General features: G+C 33.7%; 2 protein-coding genes across 2 annotated transcripts in view; both read left to right on the top strand.

Annotated features, from left to right (window-relative positions):
* Window positions 1–18,675, top strand: part of timd4 (T cell immunoglobulin and mucin domain containing 4) — a 1,098,921-nt gene that overhangs the window by 292,219 nt on the left and 788,027 nt on the right. The gene's annotated exons all lie outside the window — the stretch shown is intronic.
* Window positions 31–18,675, top strand: part of pfdn1 (prefoldin subunit 1) — a 45,215-nt gene continuing 26,570 nt past the window's right edge. The window contains 3 exon segments of the mRNA NM_001013344.1: window positions 31–76; window positions 2,976–3,142; window positions 3,222–3,306. Of these exon segments, the coding sequence (NP_001013362.1) occupies window positions 44–76; window positions 2,976–3,142; window positions 3,222–3,306 (285 nt within the window). The 5' untranslated portion in view covers window positions 31–43.

Below are 18,675 nucleotides of genomic sequence, written 5' to 3'. Positions count from 1 at the left end.
TCTTTGTTTCGCGCATGCGCAGGGACTCGTACCACTTAGCATCATGGCGGCTCCCGTAGACCTCGAGTTGAAGAAGGTAAAGGGTGGTTTTTGGTTTTATATCTAAAAACCAAACAGAGTTGTTACTTTGTTATGATAAAATACTGAATAAATGTTATTAAGCTTTTGTGGAGCAGAAGTAAGGTATAAAACTGTTTAAGCAACGCGATCTGTCAGTGTGTAACGTAGGTGCATGCGAATCCTTTTAATGTGTATTGTTTGTTATAAAGATGTGCAACGTCATATTTATAGTTTACCACTGTAAATCCTTTAGAAATGAATATCCAAACACATATCAATCTATCAACACATCATTACATGCTATAGGAAGCTTTCAATATGGCTTATTCTTTAGTTTTTGCTTATCCATATATATATATATATATATATATATATATATATATATATATATATATGACATAATTTGTTGAAATATAACTGTTACAGCTATAGGAAATGCTGGATTTGCTGTATTACATATGAATTTGATAAAAAATTTATTATTGTGCTGTCAAAAAGAGCTGTCAAATGTTTAATCATAATTAGTCACATGCAAAATAATATTTTTTATTTACAAAATATTTAGTGATGTCTATATTTATGTATATTTTATATATATTTATAGATTATATGTTGTGACTTTCTAAGTGTCTTATTTTTGTTCTAGAATTTATGTTGAAAACCTGGGAAAGATTTATTAGTGGCACCAAATTTGTCACAACTAATTCATTCATTCATTCATTTTACTTCGGCTTCTCTTTATTCATCAGGGGTCGCCACAGTGGAACGAATCGCCAACTTATCCAGCACATGTTTTACATAACGAATGCCCTACCAACTGCAACAACATATAACAACATATAAATTGTTTAAATATAACAGTTACAGCTATAGGAAATGCTGAATTTGCTGTATTACATATGAATGTGAAAAAAATGTTATTATTGTGCTGTCAAAAAGAGCTGTCAAATGTTTAATCGTAATTAGTAACATACAAAATAATATTTTTTATTATATCTATAGATGATTTATTATTATAAAAATACAGTTATATTTATGTATAATTAGTATTATATGCAAACATTAATGATAGATAATTATAAATAAACATTTTTTTTTAAATGAATGTGTATTAATATATTAATATATACATAAGATATTTTATTTGCATTCATTTTGCAATGCAATAATCACAATTACTCATTTGATGACACATACAAATTATAAATATAAAGCTTTTATAAATAGAAACAAAATCTGTGTTATTTCCAGGATATCTGTGGGGTCTTAAAAAGTCTTAAAATGTCTTAAATCTCAAAAACAAAATTTTAGGCCTTAAAAAGTATTAGATTTACTAAAATATTGTGTTGTAGGTCTTAAATATTTTTTAGCAGGTCTTAATTTTCCTATGTTCATGAATAACTACCCAATCTGGCCATTAACACTCAACAATCACCAACAATCCCAATCTCAATAAAACTTTTAACGTTTTATTTAAAAATAGCATTTAATTACTTTTCTCACAGTAACATTTGTTAAAAAGTACTCCACTTTATATACCGCTGTGGTTGCTGACCTGACCTACATTTTGTATTATTAAAATATTATTATTGTAGACGGAAGTAATTGACAGCTATGCTTTGTTCTATTCTTGGTAAGGGTTATAGGAAGGCCCACACGGAATCTGCGCATGCAAATTTCCGCAGACTTTTAGCCCATCATTGAGTCTATTTATTTACTTGTATAAATGTGTATAAAATTATATTTATTCAGTTTTAAATTGTTTTCAATAATATTATTGTGATATAACAATAGTAATATTAAAATGTTCATATGATGTATTTACAATTCAGTTTTTAGAGTAATATTTTCTGTCTTTTAGTGGATGTATTATGAGAAACTTGCTTTGTTTACTAAATACGTGGATCTAGTTGGATTTGCATTGTAAACATAAGAGCTAAAAAGCTGTTGCTTTTATTTCATGTATTAAGTTTTTAGTTATGACGCTATAACCATAATCATTCCACAAAAATCAGCTGTTTTATTTTTTTATTTTTTTATTTTACAAATTTCTCAGCAGAAATAGCAAAAATGTCAGCAGATTCTGTCTGGCCCTGATTATTGGGTTTGTAGATGAATATTTTTGAAAATTTATAAAAAAAATATTGAAACATAATATTTCCTGTATTCAATGTTAATATTTTTTTTATCTAGCAAGTGAAAATCTTTTCTAACTTGGATATAAAAAATCCTCAGCATTAAGTTCTGTATAAGTCTAAAATTGCATTCATAATGGTCTTAAAAATGTCTTAAAATGTCCTAAATTTAATTTTGTGAAACCTGCAGAACCCTGTATTTCATTCAGAAAACAAAAATCAATGTCATTTCCGCCAAATTTAGATTTTTTTTTAACTCATCAGAAGCGACGTGTTTTCTAAAACAGAATATAAACATGTATGCACGTTTTTTGCTATTTTATGCAAATTCAGGGAAAAAAATGAATAAAATTTTATTGTAAATTTACAGTTGAAGTCAGAATTATTAGCCCCCCTGTTAATTTTTTCCCCCAATTAAGCATAAAAGTTTTAATAGATCATTTCTAATAACGGATTTATTTTATCTCTGCCATGATGACAGTAAATAATATATTACTAGATATTTTTTAAGACACTACTATACAGCTTAAAGTGACATTTAAAATTTAAAAACTGCTTTTATTCTAGCCGAAATAAAACAAATAACACTTTTTCCAGAAGATAAAAATATTATCAAAGATGCTGTAAAAATGTTCTTGCTCTGTTAAACATCATTTGGAAAATATTTAAAAAAGAAAAAAAATCAAAGGGGGGCTAATAATTCTGACTTCAACTTTGTATTTGCATCATATCACAGCGGATTTCCTTCTAATCAAAACCTCAATCTCGGCATCTTTGCAGGCTTTTGCAGAGCTGCAGGCGAAAATGGTTGACACTCAGCAGAAGGTGAAGCTGGCAGACCTGCAGATCGAACAGCTGAGTCGTGTAAAGAAGCACGCAAATCTCACGCATGGAGAGATTACATCACTTCCTGAAAGCACTCGGATGTTTGAGGGAGCAGGACGGATGTATGTATAATTCTGGAGGTTTCAAATCTGGACCCTTTACTCTCTGTTGTTTTGACCTTCTCTTCCTTCCTTTATTCAGGTTTATTTTGCAGTCAAAAGGTGAGATCTCTAATCAGCTTTTGGAAAAGCAGAAGACGGCAGATGACAAGATAAAAGAGCTTGAGGTAGGTTATGAGCAAAAAAACAAATATAGTTGCTTATATTAAATCTACTTGTCCGACAAAGAACTGCTTATCAAAATACAAAGGATAGGTCACCTTATTTTAACATTTTTTACTTGCTGTTAAAAAAAATCTATGAAAGTCATAATTAAATAAGATATACACTCGGCGGCCACTTTATAAGGTACACCTTACAACTATCGGGTTGGAACCCCTTTTGCCTTCAGAACTGCTTTAATCCTCCAGGGCATAGATTCAACAAGATACTGGAAAATTTCTCAGAGGTTTTGGTTTATATACTGACATGATAGCATTATACAGTTGCTGCAGATTTGTCGGTTGCTTATCCATGATACCAATTTCCCGTGCCACCAAAGGTGCTCTGTTGGATTAAGATTGGGGGACTGTGGCCATCTGAGTAAAGTGAACTCATTGTCATGTTCAAGAAACCAGTCTGAGATGATTCATTTGACATGGCATGTTATCCTGCTGGCAGTAGCCATCAGAAGATTGGTACACTGAAGTCATAAAGGGATGGACATGGTCAGCAACAATACTCGGTCAGGCTGTGGTGTTGACATGATGCTCAATTGGTACTAATGGGCCCAAAGTGTGCGGAGAAAATATCCCCCACAACATTACACCACCACCACCAGCCTGAACTGTTGATACAAGGAAAAATAGATCCATGCTTTTATGTTTTTGATGCCAAATTCTGACCCTACCATCCAAGTGTTGCAGTGAAAATCGAGACTCATCAGACCAGGCAACATTTTTCTAATCTACATTTGCGCCCACAGAACTGCCGCTCACTGGATATTTTCTCTTTTTCGGACCATTCTTTATAAACAATAGAGATGGTTGTTTGTGGAATGCTCAGTAGATTAGGTTTCTGAAATACTCAGACCAGCACGTCTGGCACCAACAACCATGCCACGTTCAAGTAATTTAAATCACCTTTCGTCCCCATTTTGATGCTTGGTTTGAACTGCTGCAGGCTGATTAGAAAAACTTGTGATAACGAACAGTTGGATAAGTGTACCTATTAAAGTGGCCGGTGAGTATATATATATATATATATATATATATATATATATATATATATATATATATATATATATATATATATATATATATATATATATATTTATATATAAGTATATAGAAGCTTCTGGTTTTTCTAGTCTTTTGTGTTCATCAAGAAAAAGAGATTAAAAAAAAATTGAAAGTGAGTAGATGATGCCAGAATTTTCCTTCTTTTATCATCTTAAAATTCTGAATGGATTGTAGTGTTTTTAGTATCCATCAGCTAGGAAAATGCTAATGAAAAGCATTAAATAATTAAATGCTAATGATAAACAGAACATTATCATGCATTAGTGTGGATGCAAAAGGTTTTTTTCTTTTAACAATAAAACTGTGGGTTGGGGGGGGCACGGTGGTCTCAGCAAGATGGTTGTTGGTTCGAGCCCTGAAGGTGTTTCTGTTTGCATGTGCTCTCCGTGTCTGCTTGGGTTTCCTCCACAGTCCTAAGCGTGCTGTATAGGTGAACTGAATACACTAAAATGGCCATAGAGTGTAAATAAGAGAGTGTGTAAGTGTTTCCCAGCGCTGAGGGTTGGGGATGGGCATCGGCAGGTAAAACAAATGCCAGAGTAACTGCAGTTCATTCAGTGGCGACCCCTGATAAAGCAGGAAATAAGCACATAGTTTGTACGCCACGCAGTATCAAAATCACAGCAATTATACTCTAATGTAATATCACAAGCTGCGTCACACATATAGGAGGTTTAACCTGATTGGTTAGAACACAGATAGACTTAGACAATCTCAACATGTGTGCGTAAAATTCTAAACAAAATCACCAATGATTACTTTGGCGACAAGCAAAGAAGTCTCCTCCGATGAAGAACACACACACACACACACACACACACACACACACACACACACAAAGAATGCTTATAGACTTCAAGGATGTCTTGTATCTTATCAGAATGGTACAATAAACATCTTTATACTGGCAGCTAACTAATACAAAGAAAGTCTCTCTCATACAATAGAATCTCAAAAGATTTGACAGGTTTTTGTTTTCATCAAAATCCAGTTTCATATGAGAGGTCGTAATGAATGAGCCTGAAGTTCCTGAGGAAAACGCATAACTTGGCATACAGAAATAACAACGAGACCCATATCATTCCAGTTTTACTTCAGTTTTCAGAGTTTATACTCATATTGCTTGACGCTTTTTGCAAGTTTGGCATCCTATCCTGGGAGAAAACCCTGAGCTTGGAGATGATTGAGCATGGCTCCTGCCTTGTCATTTAGCATAAATGGAGTCCAAGATTAGTTAGATCTCAAGAGCTCCCCCTGGTAAACAGAGGAAAAGGAGGAGATGGGGCGGAAGGGGTGATTCTTCCATAACAAAGATAGGGCAAGTAAGGTGAAATCAGTCTATTTATTGTAGACTTGGATCGATATGATTAGATTATCGCTGCTTACGGACGAGAGACCAGCCGCGATCAATCATATCACGTGCTCCTGTCAAAATTAGTTTATAAAATTTTACTTAACCCTATGGTCATCATATAATCTAAACATTTAGAACAAATTCAACTTTATTGATAATCATATCACAGAAAGGATCTTTTGCCAGTCCTATAGCTGTCATCATCTAGATACCCACCCTTTCAATGCAAACTTTGAGACAACCAGTCCACCCTATTATTGTAAAATGATTATTTATTTAAGCTCATCGCACACTGGATGCAAAATTCCACACCACGTCTTTTAGAATAGTAAACATTGTCATCTATGAGAGTACGCTCATCAGCGTCAAAATTTTGCCTTCTTTTCTTTTTTGTATTTCTTAACAATGTTTTGTTTTTTTTTTTTTTTTTAAAGAATACAATGTAAAGAGGGTGTGTGGAGTGTCTGGACCCCCTTTTACACTATACTTTGTTACAGCAAAAAGTATTTAGTTACTGTAATGCATTACTTTTCTAACTCATAAAGTTCTAACAATGGCAATCAAAGGTGACAGATTTTAACTAAGATCTATTATAGAAATCTTTTCCAAAGTTTGACTCAGATGACCAAATAATGGCCAAATTTACATCATAAACTCGGCTTTAGTGAGACCTGAAATGGGATTGTCAGACAAATAAGAGTGTGGGGTGGGGACTTCAGAAATTCAGAAAACGTATAAAGTGCATAAAATGTATATGTAGGTAAGAAAGAAAGGAGAAGGGGCAAATGTATGTGTGAGTGCTTTCTGTTCACATTTAAAGGGGGAATAAGATATTGTATGCAAAACTATAGGAACAATGACGTGTTTAGTTCCTCCGGATTGACTTTAAGTAAAATTGTATTATATTTTTTTTTATTGTATTGTATTATATTTCAGTTAAAGTCTGATAACATTTCTTTCAAATTTCAAAATAAAAGGATCGTTATTTAAAGCATTTTGCATGTCACAAAATGACAATTGGTCAGAATAACAAATATTTTCACTTGTTATGGTTGAAAATTGGGGCGGCATTTCCCCCATAGTCTAAAGACATGCGGTATATAAGTGAATTGGAACTAAACTGATTCACTAAATCAGTTTAAGTGAATTAAAAACTAAATTGACCATAGTGTATGAGTGTGTGTAAATGTGTGAGTGTATGGGAGTTTGGCAGCACTGGGTTGTGGCTGGAAGGACATCTGCTGCATAAAACATATGCTGAAATTGTTGGAAGTTCATTCCGCTGTGGAGACCCCTGATAAATAAGGGACTAAGACGAAGTAATATGAATGATTGAAAATCGGTTTATATCCCTCAAACTTTGCTTTAAATATACATTCTTTCCTACTGTAATAAAGGTAACAACTAAAACAAAAAAATAAGATTATAAAACACATTTTTAAAATGATGTCATCAGTACTCTACAGAATAAAGAAATCTCAAAAGATGAAATTCTAAATTCAGACACATTGACAAAAGTTTAAGTGCTTTCTTTAAGCGTTCACCTGCAGTTTTGTAGCATTTTTCACATCTGTTTCTTTCAAAACTCTCATGCTCATGCTGTTATTTTTCTCCTCAGCAATATGTGCATGTTTCCCCCACAGTTTTGCAAGTTCTCTCAGAATGTCACACTCGTTGATTGTGGGCATAAGCCCCCAGTCTTGTTTTTAGCTCTTTGGCGTGTTCATGGAGAAGCATGTGTGGTTAAGATGATGGGCAGACGTCACAGCGTTCCATTGCTTTGGTAAAACCACAAGAGATACGCAGCCCTCATGAAGTACTTATCTTCTCAAAAACATGCGCTCGCTGCATGCCACAATGTTTCTATTGTATCTGTATATTATTAGAGCCATCTAATAATATTCTGCCTCTCCTACTTCTGGAGCTTTATTTGTCCTTATTTGTGAATATTTTACTGCCAGCCTCCATGTTTGTAAAAAAAACTTCCTAAATGTTTTGTAAAATTAGTAGTCAGTTATGTTAGTGGGAAAGTCTTGCTTGATTTTCGTAGGTGGTCTGAAAAACATTCTGTGAAAGAATTGATGTATTCATTCTTGATTTAACTTACCAAGAAGTCAGTGTAGGAAAACAGGGGGATGACAGATGTCATTGTCGTCATCGATGTGTGTGGCTTTATGAAAATGACGGATGCGTACGATTCAGTGTCCCATCATGTTGTTTCCTTATGTGGGGTGTTGAATCACAGATTTTGTCACAGGTTTCCCAGCATCACAAACCTTTGGTCTGAAGTTTTACTGAATTTCCCCCCACCACGTGAATATCCTCTGATGTAATTTTGACATTATGATATAACCATAGTCTTATGTGTGTGTTGATTGCGTTTGTTTTATTTTGTTTATTTATATCTCATATAAGCAAATTTAAAAAAATCAGCTGCAAGATATGAATTCGTTGGATTAAATGTGGCAGTTTAGACGATTATTATGTTAGAAAAGCATATTGTCCAATAAATTCTGTTCTTTTTAGCTGTTTATTTGATAAATAAATCAGAAGGATATTTAATGATAGTAAATTATTCTTAAGCAGATCAGCATTTAAAGTAGTTTCTGATGGATTTCCGATTGCTATTAAAAATAAAAAAAGAAAGAAAGAAAACTCGCAACACATCCCTTTACATGATCTTCCATTAATACAAAAACTATTTACAGAAGTAACTGGGCCATTCGAAAAACTGCGTAGTGTTAAGCCTTCTTTGAGTCTAAAATTTAATTCATCATGGTCTTGAAAGGGTCTTAAAAAGTCTACAATTTGATTTGAAGAAACCTGCAGAAACCCTGTTTCATTTTATATGATTTATCTTAATCCTTTAATTGGTCTGAAATAATTGATGTCGAACCATTGAATTCTTGATTGTAAGGTGGTAATATGGCCATGATACTTTATTTATTTCTAGACTTATCGATATTGTTCAGATGTTGCTGTTCAAGAAATTTGTCAGATTTTTGTGTGTAGACTAGTTTTTTTTATATATATATATTTTGTCTAAAGTCCTTTGTTTTTTATCATTATTTTTTAACTGTTGTAGGCTGTAAAATAAAAGAACATTCATTTTGAACATTTTAGTGATTTTTAAACTTGAGCTGTGTGTTTATCTGATAATAATAGCACACCTAGAATGTTCATCAGGCAATCAGATTCAAGCATTTAACAGCCGTGTAGTACAATTTGGCTTAATGTGTGTTGATTATAGATGTTGTTTGCAAATACATTTATGGTTGGTATGAGCAGTATCACACTGGTAGCAGTGGATAATGACTGTATATCGGCACTGGTGGGAGGCGTGAGTTGCCTTAGTGTCCCACCTGTGACAATATACAGCCATATTGCACTGCTACGAGTGTGATATTGCATTTATACAACAGTTTGACGGCATCATCGTCTATAGATAAAAGAAAATCAAACATGGAGAATTCTTTGTTTCAATCAGATCACAATAATTAAGCCTAAAAAAGCCAAAGCAAAGAAAACACTTGCAGATTACTATGGTATAAATACAGCACAACAACATACAAATAAGGGAGAACAATTTAGAATGAGACTTACCTGTTTAATAATGATTTAATGATTTGATCAGCTGTAGTTTAAAATCCGAAAAGAAAATGCTGAGTTTTTCGCTGCTTATTATGCAGTCTCTTTGACCATCTTGTGGTGCAACCATCTTCGCTCTGCTCAGTGTGACAGGCTGATGTCCCCTGATCTCCGAAATTATAAATATTTAAAATAGACAATATTCTATTATAAATAAACTGCATAGCTGCAATCTAAACAACTACATTCTGGCCTAAAAAAAAGCCTCAAAAGTACATTATGTTGTCCAACAGCTACAATATTTGTCATACTGTAGTGAGTCTATTGATCTGCTGTCAGTCTATGTTGGCAGAGTAATACACATTTTGCTGTTATTACAGAATATTACACGACTATAAGCCAAACAGATTCGAGAACTAGACAGAACTGTTGTATAAACATTTATACTGATATTTCTGCCTCATACAATGCTCTGAATTCTAATCAGATGGCAGCTGGGAGATATTTAAGACACTCGCTGTTTTCTGAAAGTGAGTTTTGAGATAAAAAATAGTTTGAAATGTTGATGTTAGCTGGCAGCCTTAAGTTAAAACATGGGAAAAACAACTTCATTAACCCTCTCCTCACCAAACTACACTTCATGACGTCTTCTTCAGTCCCAGGTGACCAAGTTTGGGGTGGGGTGTTACCCTGGTTATTGGCCCTAGAGAATCCCCAATATTCAAACTTGAGCTGGGTGATATGGCAAAAATGCAATCTCTATAATTATTTTCTATAGTAAACGGTAGCGATATATATTTCAATGACTGAAGCCACAAAAATCAGAGGGTCCATTTTCATCCGATATATTTTCGTTGGCTGAAAATTCAGTACATTCCTAACATCAACACACTTAGATTCCAATTGTTGCCTACTTCTGCTGTGTGATTGGCTCTTAGATCAATATAGAGTAAAAAAGTCCACAGCTTATCATTGTTATTGACATAAATTTTGCGATAAAAAATTGTTATTTAATATAATATAATTTATCGGCCCAGCTCTAGTTCAAACCACAGAAAAAAAAATGGAAATGTGACTGGCCCTTAACTTGTCTGTTGAACACATTTGATGCTTGACTAGTTTTCTTTTTTCACTATTGTGTGAATCAATAACATTATAAGGCACATACAACAGATTCTGAAAGTTGAGACCACATCAGTCACAATGTTGACAAAAGTGAACCTCTCACTGATGTCATTGTTTATGACAGAATGGAAAGGCATTTGTACAGATGTTTACCTGAACTTCATAAGCAACCGTGACCACCTGTAGACTCCAGGGAGGTCCTGCTTTCTGACAAAGGGATCTCCTGTTTCAACAGCTCTCAGATCAGTGCTGTTATTTTTAAACCTCATGACATGAGAGAGATGCTTTTGTTGGCAACTTCCCTTTATCATTTTCACAGTTTCTTTTTCTCATGACCCACATCAGTTGAAAAGCACTGCCTTCTCTGTATTTTTCATGAGGTGAAGAAGATATTTTAAGATTTGGAAAAGTTCATGAGAAGGATAGAGGGAAGTGTTTATTTCCTTCTGATGGAAATTTAAAGTCATGTTCTAAAAATACTGTTAACTGTTATCTCACAGTGCACAATTGTAATTGCTTTAGTAATGGTTTAAATTTCCTGTTAGACTAAATAAACAAGCTCATAGAGGCGTGATCAACTGTAATCTTTTAGTATTGTACCACATCATGTCAGCTGTAGTGTATTTCTCAATTTTCATTTCATCCTGTGGAAAATCATCTACATTGGTCATACAGCTCTGGGAAAAAAAATTAAGAGACCACCTATCAGTTATTATCAGTTCAGTTGCTAATAGCTAATATTTTCAATGAAATTTGAACAGAAAAAAAATTATTATTCAGAGCAGTGGTTCTCATTTTTTCCAAGTACCACCATAATGACCAGTATTGAAATACAGGGGCGTAGTAGACCTAATTCAGCAGCTACAGCACTGCACAGTTCAAAAACCAGGCAGAATAATTACTATTATTAAGAATATGTATCATTGTCAGCCATTTTAAACATTATAAGTAGTTTAAACATTAACTGTACTTCCAGACAAAAAACGTTTAAATTAAAACTTGATTTTAAAAGTTAATTAAAAATGGCTTACAAGTGCTGTAAAGTATTTATGTATTGTAGCCTATTCATCAAAACCTGGTAATGTTGCTTGAACCTGGTAAATACAGGATACATATATGTGTCATACAAACATATATATATATATATATATATATATATATATATATATATATATATATATATATATACACGCACACACACACAATTTTTAAGATATTTTGAAATATAAATTGCACATACACATGAGATAATTGTATACCTTTGAAATCTAAACATTAACTCATGATATGGATATATAATACTATATTTTTTATATAGAATTACAGTTGAAGTCAGAATTATTTTTTTTATTTTCGATAGTCTACAGAACAAACCATTGTTATAGAATAACCTGCCTAATTACCCTAACCTGCCTAGTTAAACTAATTTACCTAGTGAAGCCTTTAAATGTCACATTAAGCTGTATAAAAGTGTCTTAAAACATATCTAGTAAAATATTATTTACTGCCATCATGGCAAAGATAAAATAAATCAGTTATTAGAAATTATTAAAACTATTATAGTTACAGATGTGGTGAAAAAAATCTTCTCTCCATGAAACAGAAATTGGGGAAAAAATAAACAGGGGGGCTAATAATTCTGACTTCAACTGTACATATTTAAATTAGAAACTAGATCTGCTGCTCGTTGTTTACAGTAGACCTGTGTGTGTCAGAAAAGCGAGTGATTAATGCAACAATACACTGCTTGACCAACTTATACAAGCAGTATTTCCGTGATTTGTTGCAAACGAGATCACATCTCAAGTGAACCGTGGCGTTCGCGTTACCCTTCCTGATCACTGTTTTCAAGCAGACTCAGGTACAGTTTGGGGTTCCTCTGTCTGTGCACCCGGAAACTAACTTTAATTATGTTCTACTTCTAAGCCTCATGCATGGCAAAGTTGCTTGAGTCTATGTTCTGTGTCTCGCGCCATTTGAATCAATTCAATCTGAGGTAACAAACTAAACCGTAAAGCCATGCTGCTTTACAAAACAAATAACTTTATATATAGAAAACATGCATTATTTTACACAACTACGAGCACATTTTTCAAATTTGTAATAATTGTTTTACCAACAATGCAGCATGGGGAAATTCCTAATTTTGCAGTAACTGAAATGCCAACACAACAGCATTGGTCTGCAGAAGGGCTTCTCTAGCACGTGTGTATCTGCTCCGCAAGCGCCACACACCTCTTTCTTTAGCTCTGCGCCAAGCAGATTGATTTTTAACATCTGATGACGCGATGTGCTAAAGTTAACATTATAAGCACACCGGTGTAATTTTACACTTCAAACAGAATACTAATCTGCTGAATTATGAAGGAGAGGTTAAGAGATTGAAAGAGAGACTGTGATTCATTATTTACGTATTTTAAACTCTTCTTCAGATCAATCTCATCTTATTAAAATATTGGTTCGTATGTCTGGAAAGCAATATTAACAGTTAAGTGGATTTACCATAATAGTGAGAATTTTGTTCCCTTTCAATAAAAAGGTCAGAGAATAGATTAAGATCAACACAGACCATTTTGCAATAAATAACTTTTTTTTTTATACGGCTGTTATTTAACACATATCATTTACTAAATGACAATATGTAACGAGCAACAATAAAATAAGTAAAAAAATCAAAAGGTCAGTGTCCTAATTTTAATATAGCATTTAATTTACATTGCCCTAAATCAAACCGCATTTCTCTAGAACAAATAACATAATTAAGGCCCAATTTTTTTTAGATATTTGTTTTAAATAAAAAAAAATTATACACTACCTGACAAAAGTCTTGTCGTCGATTCCAGTTGTAAGAGCAATAAATAATAGCTTGACTTCTAGTTGAGAAGGTGGGAAGAATGTATATTTTTCAGACTAATCATCTGTTGAACTGCATGCCAATCATCACCAATAATTCAGTATTGTAACCTGCATGGACACAAGATTCTCACAGAAATAAGTCAAGTTTAGTAAAGGAAAAATCATGGTTTGGGGGTGTGCGAGAGATCTAGAGTGGATGGCAACATCAACAGCCTGAGGTATCAAGACATTTGTGCTGCCCATTACATTACAAACCACTGGAGAGGGCAAATTCTTCAGCAGGATAGTGCTCCTTTTCTTACTTTAGCCTTCACATCAAAGATCTTGAAAGCAAAGAAGGTCAAGGTGCTGCAGGATTAGCCAACCCAGTCACCAGATATGAAAATTATTGAGCTTGTCTGAGGTAAGATGAAGGAAGAAGCATTGACGATGAATCCAAAGAATCTTAATGAACTCTGGGAGTCCTGCAAGAACGCTTACTTTGATAATAACTGATTTATAAAGTCATCTGGGATGGCAAAGTCAGACCTTACTGTCTTAATTAAATAATTAAAAATCAAGGGATGATCATGTTTTATTTTGGTAAAATAAGCGTAATCTAGACATCTTTGCCTTTCATGTAAGCCACTTCTGATACCAAATGATTGACCAGAAGTCGAGTTAGTATTTCTGGTTCCTAAAACTTGGACAGGTGACAAGACTTTTGTCTTGGTGATGTATGTCATGTTTAACTACATTAGAGACATACACCAGATTCCAAAACAACTGTCTGTGGTAAGGAGCTCTCACTTGTGAATGCCTACTGATATGCTGCAACTATCTGAAAAACATTTTCAATAAGTGGCTATCCTTATAAATAACCAGCAGTTTAATCAACTGCTTTATTTAAAACTACGCTGTGACACCAACAGCAGACAAATTTGTCAAATCGTGATGAGTGTAATCCTCCGCCATGAACTTGCAACGAGAAAATGCTGCATATGGAGTGATTATCATTAGATTATCTATTTATAAATATCTATTTCTATTTTTCATCTAGCAATTATCTATTTAGACTATTTTGACACTGGAAACAGTTCCAATCAAATCTCTGAGCAAAACAGTGATGCCCCATCTCTGAACGAATCTGTGGTGTTGAATAAAACGATCAAGTAAATGACTCATAGTTTCGCTCTTGAAGACAGTCACTTGTTTTGTCCATAAATTAGTCTGCCATTTTGAACGACTTGTTTAACCGAGTGACCGGATGAATATTGTAATTGTAAAAATAGTTCTGGCTACTCAGCAGAATGCGTTTAAAAATAGACTATGAAGAGTGAAATGGAAAGTTGCATTCTTGAGTGTAAGAGATTATAAGAGAGAGTTATTCCAATCGCGAGTGGGAGAAGGCCAGACACCTCCAGCTGTTTCTTTGAAATGGGCCTTCAAATTTCAGAGGTCTTCAAGGAGAATGTGAGATATGATCTGAATCACAGACCTTTGATATGAGTGTATGAAGAGATGAAGGCAATACAGGCATGGGTGGGACATGTAGTATGTCATGTTTGCTTTGATCTGTCTGGGTCTGATGTGTCATGCCGACTTGTTTCTTCATCTCTTTCCAGCTATTGAAAATGTAGATCAGAATTTTTTTGGTGACCTTTTCAAGAATTAATCCATTGGCTTTTTTTCTTATGTATCAGATTTAGTACTGTAAATCTTTCTTCCGTTCGTTTGTCCATCCGTTCAGTCATTTTTTCTTTCTTTTTGTTCTTTTTTGTGTTCTTATTTGTTCTTTTTTGTTCTCATTTGTTCTTATTTGTTCTTTGTTGTTTGTTGTTTCGTTCTTTTCTTTTTCTTTCTTTTTGTTCTTCATTCCTATTATTATTTTCTTTCTTTTCATTCTTTTTATTCTTTTCTTTCTTGTCATTTTTTCGTTCTTTTCTGTCTTTTTTCATTCTTTTTCGTTCTTTTCTTTTCATTCTTTTCTTTTTTTTCGTTTTTTTTGTTTCTTTTCTTTCTTTTTGTTCTTTTCTTCCATTTTGTTATTCGTTCTTTCTTTCTTTTTCTTTTTTTTCCATTCTTTTATTTCTTTACATTTTTTTTCCGTTCTTTTCTTTTTGTTGTTTTTTCTTTTCGTTCTTTTAGTTCTTTTCATTCTTTTCTATCTTTTCTTTCTTCATTCTTTTCTTTCTTCATTCTTTTCATTCCTTTCTGTCTTGTCATTCCATGTGTCTTTTCATTCTTTTCTTTCTTTTCATTTTTTTCGTTCTTTTCATTTCATTCTTTTTCGTTTTTTTCTTTACATTCCTTCCGTTCTTTTTTTCTTTTTGTTCTTTCTTTTCTTTTGATTTCTTTCGTTCTTTTCATTTAATTTTTCGTTTTTTTCTTTACATTCCTTCCGTTCTTTTTTTCTTTTCGTTCTTTCTTTTCTTTTCATTTTTTCTTTTTGTTCTTTTCTTTCTTTTCGTTCTTTTTTTTCTTTTTATTCTTTTCTTTTTCGTTCTACATTCTTTTCTTTTTTCATTCTTTTCTTTTTTCATTCTTGTTTTTCTTTTCTTTCTTTTTATTCTTTTTCATTCTTTTCTTTTACTTTTTCTTTTTTTCATTCTTTTCTTTCTTTTTGTTCTTTTCGTTCTTTTCTTTCTTTTTATTTATTTCGTTTTTTCTTTCTTTCTTTCTTTCTTTCTTTTCAAATGCAGAACAACTTTCTTAAGTGACAGCCAATTGGAGCACCAGTAGAGCTCACGTGATCTTGTCTCAGCTCACTCAGAGGCCGGTTGTACTGTACATGCTGTAGACCTACACACCTCTGCGTTTGCAGCAGAGCAACTGGCAGCTACAAAGTGAATAAGGTCTTCAATTAAGTTTTTTTTTAGCATTGGTTGTTGTTTATTAAAACATGGTTATTAATAACAATTTAATGATAAATAGGCTAAATATTTATAATAATTAATTGAAATAATAATAGTAACAGTAGTAAATTTTTAAACAGTTTATAAAGCTGCAAAGACATTTCCATTAAATTAAGTTCTTTAAACTTTCAATAAAAAAAAAACCTAAGTAGCATTTTAAGTCTATTAAATTAGTGAAAAAAAATCTTCTTATCGTAATACTATTTAATTTTTATTTATAATCAAATAAATGCAGCCTCGAGCATAAAAGTTCTTTTGAAACCATTTCAGCTTAAGCATCAACCAATTGTGCATTGGATAAATGGCCTCTCTGCTGTTAATTGCGACATCTTTTTTTGCATTTTTCATTCACTGGAATTGTACATGTTTTGGAAACAGGTTAGTCACATTTTTATGTGAAAACATGCTCGTCTTCGAGTGCCATGTGCATATGTGACATGATATGGCATTTGCATTTCCTTCTTTAGCCCAAAATATCAATGTTAAGGAATTTGCATATCTGACTAATTTATTTTACTATGTAATGAATTACTAATCCACAGGTGACTTTTGCATCACTTAATGCTATTGCCGTTATTTACAGGAACCGTGCATTTAATAAGCATTTGAATTGGAAGGAAGTACACCTGATGTGTAAATGAGGCTTGTGTGATCATGGGTGTTCAGTCATATAGTCTGTGTGTGTGTTCTGCATCGAGTCTGGGCCTGTCTGTCTTTGGCAGCGGTGCACTGGGCAGTTTGGGTGTATTTCCAGGCTCGGCCGTGACATCATCCTGAATAAATGTAGGGCTGGTGACTTCTGGATTGATGCCCAGGGCTTCCCTCAACTGGCAGACAGTGAGAGAGAGCCCAGCCGCACCACACAAGAAGTGTCTGTTCAAAAGCGATGACAGATAGTTTCATTCCACTGTGACTGACACTTATCTCATTGAGAGCAGGGGCGTGATTATTTTCTTTTGCACATTGAATGTTTTCAAAATGTAAACCATCTACAGTTAGGATAACCTTGAAATTGTGTTAATCCCAAAAAAAGAGTTTACAAATTTGAGAACTAGGAACATTTTTACAAGAATATGATAATTCATTACAAGCTTCACAAATTCAAGTTAGATTTAAGACATGCAATTCCAAACTTGTTAAACTGTGAAACACAAATTAAGATGTTTTAAAGAGCCACCATTTTGCATAATAAAAGATCATATTTTGGTTTTGGGGGTCTCAAACAACAGGCTGATATGCGTGCAAGGTCAAAAACACTTTCATTTTCTTAACATGTGCTTATTTTTACCTAATTATCCCAACAACTCCCAGATGATTTGTTCAGCAATTCACTTGTTCCCAGACCCCTCCTTAGCGTGAAGCTAATCTGCGCTGATTGGACCGATGACCCAGTCTGTTGTGATTATTCGACTGGGTTCAGAGCGAGGCAGAGAAATGCCCACCTCGGCTATGAAGTAGCATACAGAGTATTTGAGAACCCAATGCAGGAATGTAATAAAGCAATGAATGAAAACACCAGCACATTACTCTACTCTTAACCCTAACCCCAAGTAATAACAGCGACACACATTTAGTATTAATCCACACAGTGGCAAAAGTTAAACTATTTTAATAACTGACCGCACCAAGTTTGTGCGGAACAGCTGATGGTGGCCATAGCAAAAGCAAACAGCAGAGAATCACGAGTTCAGAAGCGTGTTTAAATTGGTAAATGAAAAAGCATTTGTCGTGTTTTCAACGTGGTTTTGGACGCAGTATGTAAACATACTGTTTACAAACGTACTGTTATGTAAACAAACCATAAAGGTTTAACCTGAGCAATACAGTACAAGCACTGATCTATAATAGATATGTGATCACAAGCTGATATGTGATTACAAGTTATAACACACAATTAAACACATATTTTGCAAACTACACAAATTGAGGCAACAATTTAGAAAGAGACTTGCATGTTATGATCCGGAGGAAGAAGAAACTGGTTCAAATAAACTGTAACAGTTACTGACAAAGTCTCTGTCAAAGTCTGGTAAAGTCCCATACATAATAGTCTCTGCTGCTCCTTTTTTTAATATTAAACGGTCGATGAGTCCCGCGTTGCAGCATAGGTTATTGTATCAAATATCAGAAAAATTACAAGAACAAACACAGCACTAGGTTGGCAATTCTGTGGTACTGTTGTGAAAATTAACTTCAACCCTTTATTTTCGCAGCCGAATCTATCTGTCAGTGATCATTATCTTCGTGTCATGATCAGTCCCGTGATCCCCCACGGGCCCACGCTCGACTAGTGCGACACATTTTACAGAAACATATTTACACTACATATTTGTTGATGTACCGTATCGACGTCAATGTGTTCAAGTAAAAGATCCGAACCCAACTCGATTCATTAGACTCTGAGTCGTCTATTTTGTTAAAGAATCAATAGTTTTAAAC

The sequence above is a fragment of the Danio rerio genome, chromosome 21, assembly GCF_052040795.2.
Source record: "Danio rerio strain M-AB ecotype USA chromosome 21, GRCz13ab, whole genome shotgun sequence".
NCBI classification, from domain to species: Eukaryota; Metazoa; Chordata; class Actinopteri; order Cypriniformes; family Danionidae; genus Danio; species Danio rerio.
This window is presented reverse-complemented; position numbering and strand designations above follow the sequence as displayed.